The sequence below is a fragment of the Stegodyphus dumicola genome, chromosome 4 (assembly GCF_044657685.1).
Source record: "Stegodyphus dumicola isolate Sdum_Otavi_A_Nest chromosome 4, ASM4465768v1".
Lineage (NCBI taxonomy): Eukaryota > Metazoa > Arthropoda > Arachnida > Araneae > Eresidae > Stegodyphus > Stegodyphus dumicola.
Window position 1 is genome coordinate 12,968,355 of NC_140771.1, and position 10,085 is coordinate 12,978,439.

At 28.8% G+C, this 10,085-nt stretch overlaps 1 protein-coding gene across 2 annotated transcripts in view; it reads left to right on the top strand.

Moving 5' to 3' along the window:
- The window catches only part of puf (ubiquitinyl hydrolase 1 puf), a 223,611-nt gene extending 219,232 nt beyond the window's left edge, over nucleotides 1-4,379 (top strand). For both annotated transcript variants that reach the window (XM_085814567.1, XM_085814568.1), the window contains one exon: nucleotides 845-4,379. In XM_085814567.1, the coding sequence (XP_085670693.1) occupies nucleotides 845-1,110 (266 nt within the window). In that variant the 3' untranslated portion in view covers nucleotides 1,111-4,379. The remainder of the gene's footprint in view (nucleotides 1-844) is intronic.
- Nucleotides 4,380-10,085: the final 5,706 nt, after the last annotated feature.

Consider the following 10,085-nt stretch of genomic DNA (forward strand, 5'->3'; position numbering starts at 1 on the left):
CTTCGGATTTTTTAGCTTAAATTGCGTGTTCAAAACGTGGTTTTTGGAGACATTTTAGGCTTAAAGTTCAAAAATGTAGACAAAAAACTTAGATAGTAATATGGCACTGTGGATTGGCGAGAAATTTGGCGACCTGAGGGTGCATATAAGAGTAGTTCCATAAAACACTTTTTTGCCACGACAGCTTTTCAAAGACTGTGTTATATATATATATATACAAATAGAATCATTTTTATATGTAAAAAGATAGTCTAAAATATTTATTATTCAAATATAAGTAATCTAATACATAATTTATGTAGTTGCATCTTTTTATTGGGTACATTTTTTATTAATAAAATTATTCTGAATGGATTTTATTAATATATATATATATTTATAAAAATCTAACTAATTTTATTCTATTCAGATGTGTATTATGAATCTAAACTATACAAAGAAAAAAACTGAAGTGGTACAAATTAAAAAACAGAAGCATGTAAACAAAAAAAAAAATTTATAAATGAAAATTGTTAAAATTATTACTTTTTAGTTTATGTCTATAAAGTTTTGTAAATACCTATAATGCTGAGTAAAGGAAACAATTAAAGAACATTAATTACAATGCTGCTTCATCAAATTAGTATATTATTAACTGTTTCTTCAATTTTACTCATAATTTTTATGAAGCTAACTTTTCCTTTTGTGGATTATGCATTTCCTGAAATATGAAAAGTATAACTATTTCTGACTTAGATTATATAAAACTTAGAGTAGCAAATTATGTATTTATAGTTTGTATTTTCAAAACCTATTTTATCTTCTTAGTACCTCTATATGTTTATATCCATTTAAATTTTTGCAGATGAGAACCAGTCACCAACCACATCAACAGAAGGTCAGCCAACAAAAAGGCAGCGTTTAAGTTCTTCAGAAAAAGATAGTTCTCCAATAAAAATTGAAAATAGTAGTCCTAGTAAACCATTTGATGAAAAGAAATTTTTTCAGCCTGGAGAACATTGTGATCCTTTTCTGATACCGGCCATTTCATCATCATCATCTCCCCGATGGGTTGAAATGCTTCATAAGTCTGCTTTGACATTAAATTCTCTTCTTCAAGGAAACAGCTGAAAATAACAAGGTATAGAACAAGAATAAATTTATTGTCGCAGAAAGAGTTCAATGCTCAGAGTGACAAGTTATATATCTGTGATCTCAAGCTACCACCATTCCAAACTAAAATTTAAAAAATTTGGAGTAGCTTGACTTTCTGTCCTATAAAGTATATAGTTGGTTACAGACTTAAGGGGATGTCCCTATGCCAAAGAACTCGCATCTGTTTCAACATCACAAGAGTGTTAGCATGTGCTGATAAGTGTTGTGCAGCAAAGACTGTTTAGAACCAGACTGCACTTTCACTCTTTATCTCTAGACATAGGAGAGTGTAAAAATTGCTTGTAAATTCAAATTTTTGTCGTTTTACAATCACCAGCTATAAAAATGTTTTTATCATGTCTTGGTGATTTATGTAAGATATAAGGCAAACAGACTGATATTATGAATATACTATTTCATTTTAATGTTAAATGTAAAATATATGTGAATTTTAATTTGAAGAGTCATTTAGAACTTGTTTGATCAAGAATCAAATCTGTACACATCATGTAAAAAAAAAGTATAACACCTAGTTGACTACGATTTAACTCAAGTGCTCAGAAAAATTATCTAGGGTATTATTTTACACTTTGGAATTCCTAGATCTTTCAAAAATTTTATTGCATGTTTCAAAGAGTTACTTTCAAATATTTCATTTGTTCCAAAACAAATTATACCTACGATAAAATATTTGGTTGCCATTTTTTGATTGTATGATTTATGTTCCTGGTTCTTGAATTTTCAAACCAAATGTTCCTATCAAAAACAAACAATTTTTTTAACTACAGAAAGTTAAAAAGCTGTGTCCAGAAGTTATGTTTGACAGTGTATGCGAGTAATAAATGATTCAGGGAAAATGCCATGTACATTATCTAGTTAAAAAGTATTAAGTCGAAATACTGAAAATGCAATTTAAATACTTTCAAAACTCATCTCCAAATATAAGAATTTAGACATAATTAATTAAACTGAAGGAAGAAGGAAAGACATTCTAGTATTTAAAAATTCAATTAAAAATTTAATAATTTCAAATCAGCCTGCTAAAAATTTGGTACTTACATATTATTATACTGTTAACCATATAGATATTGCTAAGCAACATGATTTAGTGCCAAATATGGATAAGCATGACACAAAAACACATGCATAACATCGACACTTTCACTTGATGTAACCCCAATTGATTCTTAAAAAGCTACCTTTGTTTTTATGAACAAGCATATGAATTAACCGTTAGTGTTGTACTTTTTCTTGCATTTTAGAAAAGATGATCAAAATTTGAGATCTGCTTTCTGCCCAGCAGCAAGCAGTGAATTATTTTTAAAGTTATGGGGATCTTACCATCAAAACAGTGTATATTAATAGACACTATAAGATTAGCTGAATATAGCTGACAAAACAGTAATACCTTGGAACAATTACCTGCGGAATATCTGTACTCATAGCGTTCTAAAGAGAGCTTCAGGTAAAATCGGGAGGCTTAACAAAAGAATATAAATCAACAAAAAATTTTTTATTAAGCAGGTCAAATGGCGATTGTTCAGTAAATAAAGAAGCATCAATTCCTTCAGCATTCCGCAGGAACAACTGGTACAATTTTGGCAGAATCTAAGTGAATTTTTTGGTTTCAGTGGTAGCCAGCTTTCACAGTCAGGATAATATGTAAGTACCAAAAATTTAATTTATTGAAGTTTTGCTTATTTTCAGTGACACTGTTATGACAGCTTTTTAAGTTATTATTTATAACTTACTTTACTTTGTGATTCTGAATTTAATACAAGCAATAGAAAGATAATTTTTAATATAGTTAACATTTATTGTTCTTATGTAACTGAACAGACAATTTATATTGTTTTTTCAAAATTGTGAATTTCTTAAAAAATAATTAACATAATTCCCATGTTTGATTCAAAATATGCCACCATTTGAATGACTGATAATTTCAGAATAAATGAGATGGTTTAAAATTTATTAGCAAAATTCCAGTTATTCTATTAGTTATATATAAATTTTAATGCTTATAAAAATAAAATATTAATATATATGTATATAAATCAATTTAAAAAAGTGTGGCTCTTACAAGTACTAAATAAAATGTATAAACAAGCAAAAACAAAAAAACAAAAACTTAAATAGTTCTGTTTTCAAACATCATGTGTAAAGTTAGAAATTGAAATTAACAGTAAGATTAAATTTGCTAGGATATATTGTGTTTCAAATTTCACTAATCCACATCCTCTTTTTCTTTTATTATCAGTCCTCTTTTATTATTATCCTCTTTTTCTTTTATTATTTACTTCTTTCTTGATAAATTGCTGCAGTTTTCAATAAGTATCAAATATATAAAATATTCATAGAAACAAAGTTTCTGAAAATCACGCACATTTTAATTTCTCTCATAGTTTTGCATAACATTATCCTTCAGCTCAAAACTTCCAAATCTTTATCATAACTATAAAATGTTTAAAGCTGTTGTTTTTATTTTTATCAGTTAAAAAAAACTGATTTAGAAACATACATTGCCAAAATCATGAATCTATGAAAGCATTGTATTAAAATACTATTAAAGGCTTGATTTGAGGGAAAAACCAAGTTATCTTCTATATAATATTTTATAACATACATTACTTTTTTTTTAATGTATGTAAATTATCAAAAAACAACCTCAAGAACACATATAAGGAAGCTAGAAGAAATTCATTTTATGGTTTTAAGTTAATGCAGACAATTTGGTTCAGTGTCTGCACCACTGCAAAACGTATAATATAATTTCAATGATTGTGTATTCTAATTTAAAATTTTAAAAGCAGTAATTTTTAATACAAATTGTTCATAAAAATGTTAATTTGATTTTTTTCTTCAATATCAGTAATAATGAGAAATGAATTTTCTCCTTTTTAGTGATCATTGATGCCAGTATTTTCCATGGGTTTAACAAACTGTTTACTTTTTTATATTAAAATATTCAAGCACAAACACATACATATAAAATGTAAAATCAACTATGACTACCCGGTTATTATTTTTTGTAAGATTATATTAGGTTTTAAAAAATAAAAATCTAGTTTATTTTTTTAATTTATTCTTCAGAGGTTTGTTACAATAACATGAAACATTTGATAAATATTTATTCATGTGATATTTTAGTTTTTGTTTGCTTTATTTTTAATGCATTATTCATAAATATGCAATATTTTAAAAATGTTTGAAAAATAAAACTTATACAGTTCATGTTCTTCAGAGCATATTTCAGTTCTGTCTGAATCATCTTTTAATTATTTGTGTCAGACACCTTGCAGTTATCTGAAAGAAATTTAAATTTTTGCTTAGTGCACATTAAAAATAAAAACTGTTTTTAATGATCTTCATATAATTTTCATATTGATGTTGTGTTAATGAAATCATGAATTGAAGTTGAAATTAAGTATTGTATTAATCAAGGGTATTTTAAATGCAGCCCCCCCCCAAAAAAAAATAACTTACATGATTACAATATAAAATTCAATAATTATTAATCCTCTTCATTTAGTATCTTTAAATTGAATACTTTTTAGGAAAATAGTTTATTTTTGATATTATTATTCTAATAAAAGGGAATGTTTTACTCTTATCATAAATTTTTTTATAAAAAAAATAGGCTTCAAAATATTACAAATTTATTTTAAAAGGAGTGTGAATGAAAAACAAACATAGACCAGCAAAAAAAAAAAAAAAAAAAAAAGGTTCAGTAAAGAAATTAGTGTGCTTTTAATAAAAAAAATTTTTGTTGTTAAGAAACTAGTGTACACTATTAACACATAATTATATAAGAATATACTCTCTTGTATAAGCTGCTTTCTGCAGAGTTTTCTAAGCTAATTTAAGCAACTTAAATATTTCTAAATATACACATCTGAACTTTAGAGCCTTTCTTTTGCAATATAAAAAATAAACACACAGCAACCACTGGGATATCAAAATATAACAATGGTTGAATTTGAAGTATACCATGCTTACTAATCATAGGTAGAGTGCTTAAAATTTCAGCATTATTACATTAACATGAATCACATTAAAATGATAAATACAAAATATCCTGAAGTCTACAAAGATTTAAAAAATTTATAAAAGTTAATGGAATACTGAGAAGGGAAAAAGTGTGGGTTTTAACTTATTTTGAATATGTTATGTTTGTAGTAGAGTGAACATCAGTGAAACAATCTGCTTGTGAAGTGTTTAAGAGAAACTGTAGTTCATGTTAACAAAAAGTGGACTGCTAAGGGAAGAAAAAAAAAAAAAAAAAAAAAACAATCTCAGATTAAAACTTGTGGTCATTACTGAACTAACATTATCACTTACTGGATGTTTGAACTGAAAGGAGAGTTACCAACTTGTTTAATTTAATAGACGGGTTAAATTACAACTAATCTTAATTTGGGACCAACTAAAGTGATCTTTGAATGGAAGTGAAAACAGTCTGAAAGCTTTTGCTCTGCAGCTAACAAAATCAACAATTTCTAGTTTGTGCTAGATTGCAAAAATCAAACAGTTGATAATGGAAAAGAGTTATATGGACAAGTAAATGTTTTCCATACACCAGGTAGATGGTGGGATAAGAATATGGAGAAAATAGTATGAAAGCCTGAATTACAAGCATATTGTAACAATACTTAAAGCTAATGCAGCCAGTGTTATTGCTTGATTTTTTTTTTTTTTTTTTTTTTTTTTTTTTTATTTGTGTGGGACAGTATCTGAATGTCTGACAGCATTTAAATATTATCACTGACCAAGTACATCGAGTTATGCTAACTGTTTATCCCACAAGAGAGAATAATACTGTAAAAGTTAAAAATTTACCAACCTGATGAATTCAGGATTATGAAATCTTAACGAATTGAAAAGTGAAGTTTACTGAATATTATTACCTCTGATTCCTCAATCCATATTTCAATTTTACTTCAGAGTTTGGACTAAAAAGAAACTGAAATATACTCTTGTTTATGAAAATTGCAACATCATGAAGGAAATATGAACTAAATGAAGTTTATTGCAGGTGCAAAGAAGTAATTCAATTTACAGAGCAATACAAAAATATTAAATGCCAAATATTGGTATTCGTATGCCCTGCAATAAGAGTTGTACTTGTCAGTTAAATCAAACAAATTTACACATATGCCTCAAAAACACCATTCTATCTTGCTTCTCTCAAAGCTACATTGGCTGCAAAGTGAACACTACAAAAGAGTTGCTGATTCACTAAATCCCAGATATGTTCAGTTGGTTGCATGTCCAGTGGATGAACAAGCCAAAGAAGAAGTGGTGTCCAACATGCTGAGAAGTCTTAAACATTTCTAGGTACGTATAGATTGGCATTGTTCTGTTGAACTACACTTCCAGGAATGCATTATATGAAAGAAATAACTCTGGATTCAATCTTCCCAGCATAGCAGTTACTAAGAGAACCTTTAATTCTCAGTTGAGAAGTTTTCTCATATCCAATGACACCTCAGATTATCACATTTGGTGATCATTCAGTACAGTTAGTAACATGACATTTACCAATATAGCATTCAACACATATTCAGTCATTACCATATTCCAAAATGAAGTGGGATTCATCAGGAAAGAAAATCTGTTGCCAATCAGGATCTGCAGATATTAGTGGTTTTGCATCAGGACAGCCCTGTGCAAAGGAATGCATACACACAATCCACAGAACAGCAGATGCCAGTGAAATGTTGAAGCTGACAATGGCATACCTGTAATAGTGTTGCACCAAATGTTGAGATGAAGCAGCAAGATCCATCTCTGTCATGCAAATAAGGTGTCTGTAATCCTTTCTGACCTAATATTTTGTGGGCCACTGTGCCAGGTTTGGGATTTACACAGTTTTCTTGAGCTCATTAATTTTGCATAGGCTTCACTGGCCAGGTATCAATGCTCCACGTGAACTGCAATTCCACGCTAACAGAATCCTTTTCACAAACTGGTTTTTCACCACCTCCGTCCACAATGCTTTTATTTGTTTTTTTTTTATCTTCTATAGAGTATAGTGACTTCTTATGAAATATTTACCCATGGCAGATAAAACAATATTTTTGATGCTCTGTTACAACCCCTCTATCTATACAGCTATCATGACAGCCCACAGAGCAGGCATATACTGTGAATTTGGAATCATTTGTATATCATACCCTACTTTGCAATTTTCACAAACAGGAGTATTAAGGATAGAAGGTAGCTCAAAGGTCCACAGAAAACGTGCTGTTAGTAATTTAGTCATTCAATTTATTTACTTAATTTTGCATTAAATTATGATATTTAAACCATCTAGTTTTCTTTAGAACATTGCTACTATATCATATTTATATATGTGAGGCTACCTTTTTTTTTAATCTAATCAGTCTTATTCAGACTTGTCATATGTGTGAAGCTGTCTTGACCAGTATAGCCTGTATACCTCTGGTCAGAATGTGCAAATATTTTTGTGCTAGATATTGATGACATGTCATGCTGCCAAACTGTCATGTATAATTATTTCATGAATTATTTTAATATAATCCCTTAACAGTCAATCATACTAAAGTGATTTATATCTGCAAATGGTTTGGAAAATGATCATTGACTGCTATGATAACCATGAAAAATTATGAAAGAAGTGGTAGCTATGCTCTCTAATTAAATGACTTATGAACCCACAAACCCATGTAAAGCCTTTCTGTAACTTCCAACCGGATAAGTGTTTGGTTCCGAAAATGTCATGAGAAAGAGGTATTTTCTCAGCTATAATTCCAAAATACCACTACTATTTTATAACATAGATTCATTTTATTCTAATGTACTGCAAAAATTTTTGGACACGTTTCAAAATGCACAATATATATATGTAAAGGGTTTTTAAAAAAATCTTGCACAGTCACATACAGCTTGGCCAGTTACTAAGAAAAAAACAACCAAGCAGCAGCATGATCACATAGGATGAGCTACAAATCAGTGCTGTAAGATTTATTAAACAGTTTCCATGATGTCAAACAAGTCACATTTATATGATGGCAACAAAATGAGATTTAAATCTACCATACAGTGTGAAGCATAAAGCATCTTAACTGCAATTATGATCTGGGGTAACAACTTCACTCCTGGATTAAGTAGATTGCATGTTATTAAAGATCTGCCTATTACTATATCTATGTGCTGTAATGAAAAATCTCTTCTTGATCTTTTAGCTTGCACAATAGTTTCATCCTCCAAAACCTCTTACCTTAAGGCACAAGTAAAAAAAAAAAAAAATCTGATGTGTACACCACATGACTTCCTTGTACGGAATATTAAATTATACGCATTTTTTCTTGCATTTCATTTAAACTTATTGGATTGAATTAAATCTACTTTGCCGAAAGCACATAAACCACAATAGAATAAATGCCCCCCCCCACACACACACACACTGAAAATTTCCTCAATACAGACTAAACACAGAAAAAGAATATTGTAAATTGTTCTCTACTAGAAAATATGAAAAGTGAAAACAATTTCATCGTTATTAAGGTTTAAAAAGATAAGTGAGAATACATTAAATTCCTTTAAGATATTTATGGTTCCAAAGAAAAGATGCAATGTCCATAAAGAATTTAAGTCTTGCAGAAAATCTAAGGAATGAAGAAAAAAAAAAAAAAAAAAAACATTCAGAAGACAAAACTCTGATAGAATTTTGATTTTAATAGTTAATAATTTTCTAGTTAAAACTTGTAAAAAAATAAAAAAAATAAATGTTTCAGTTGAAGATATCCACAAAGTCTGTCATATTTGATTGCCATATATTTGTAAATTCGCTATCTGTAACTGTATAAAACAACAGAAAATTGAATAGGCCAAAAGGTTTGCCTATTATAAACAAGGTTGACCCATATTATTAATTTTTTTAATGGTTCAAATTTTATTCTTCTTACTCCAACATTTTACATTAAGCTAATTATGTCCAACCTTTTGGAGCGTCTAGTCAATAAAAATTATGTCAAGTGCTATGTACAAAATTTAATATATATTAATGACCACAAAGTCACCTATAAAATTTATATATACATTTTAATCCAAGAGGCATTCATCAGGTATTAACATAGGATTGTAAAATATTTAATTTTAATACAGAATCTAGTTTTGAATACCACTGCATTTTCATCTAATGTACGAGACAAAACGATGACTCCAAAGGATGCATTCAAAATTATCTTAATTTTTAATTCTTATTTACCTCTTTGTACACTTGATGTGGAAAAATGCTCCTCACTGTTATACATGCTTTCAAAGAGAGATGCTATGAACAAGAAATATTCGTCAAGTGCTGGAAATAATTCTTTTATTTAAACAGATATAAGTTATGAAAATTTGTTTAATAAATATTCTCTGTTTAACATATATTTACCGCACACTGGCATGTAAATTTTAAGTCACTTGAGCACGGAGTAGCATACATAGTGAAAGCCAATTGGTGTTTCCTAATAAATATTCTCTGTTTAACATATATTTACTGCACACTGGCATGTAAATTTTAAGTCCCTTGAGCACGGAGTAGCAAACATAGTGAAAGCCAGTTGGTGTTTCCTAAAATTGTTCAGATTAAATGGCAATCATTACTGCATATTTATTTATCTGTTTACATGAGTGTTCAGATAAAGTAAAGAAATAAATTATTACTCTTATTTAGAATGATACTATTTTTTAAGAGTGATTTATTAATGGAGGTTGGCTTGCTTTCAAGATCAGTTCATTTACGTAAATAATCAAATCAACAGTAAAAATCACTTAGCTAGTTCTCCTTTTCAAATTCAACATTGCCTGCACACATCTTTTTATTCTTCTCCTTCCCAGTTTTAATATGTGGATTGAGGATGGAGACATCTTGCATGAAGCAATGTATTCTAAAGTGGAGGGAAATTCTTGAACATCAGAATGAAATTGAAATATTTTTCTTT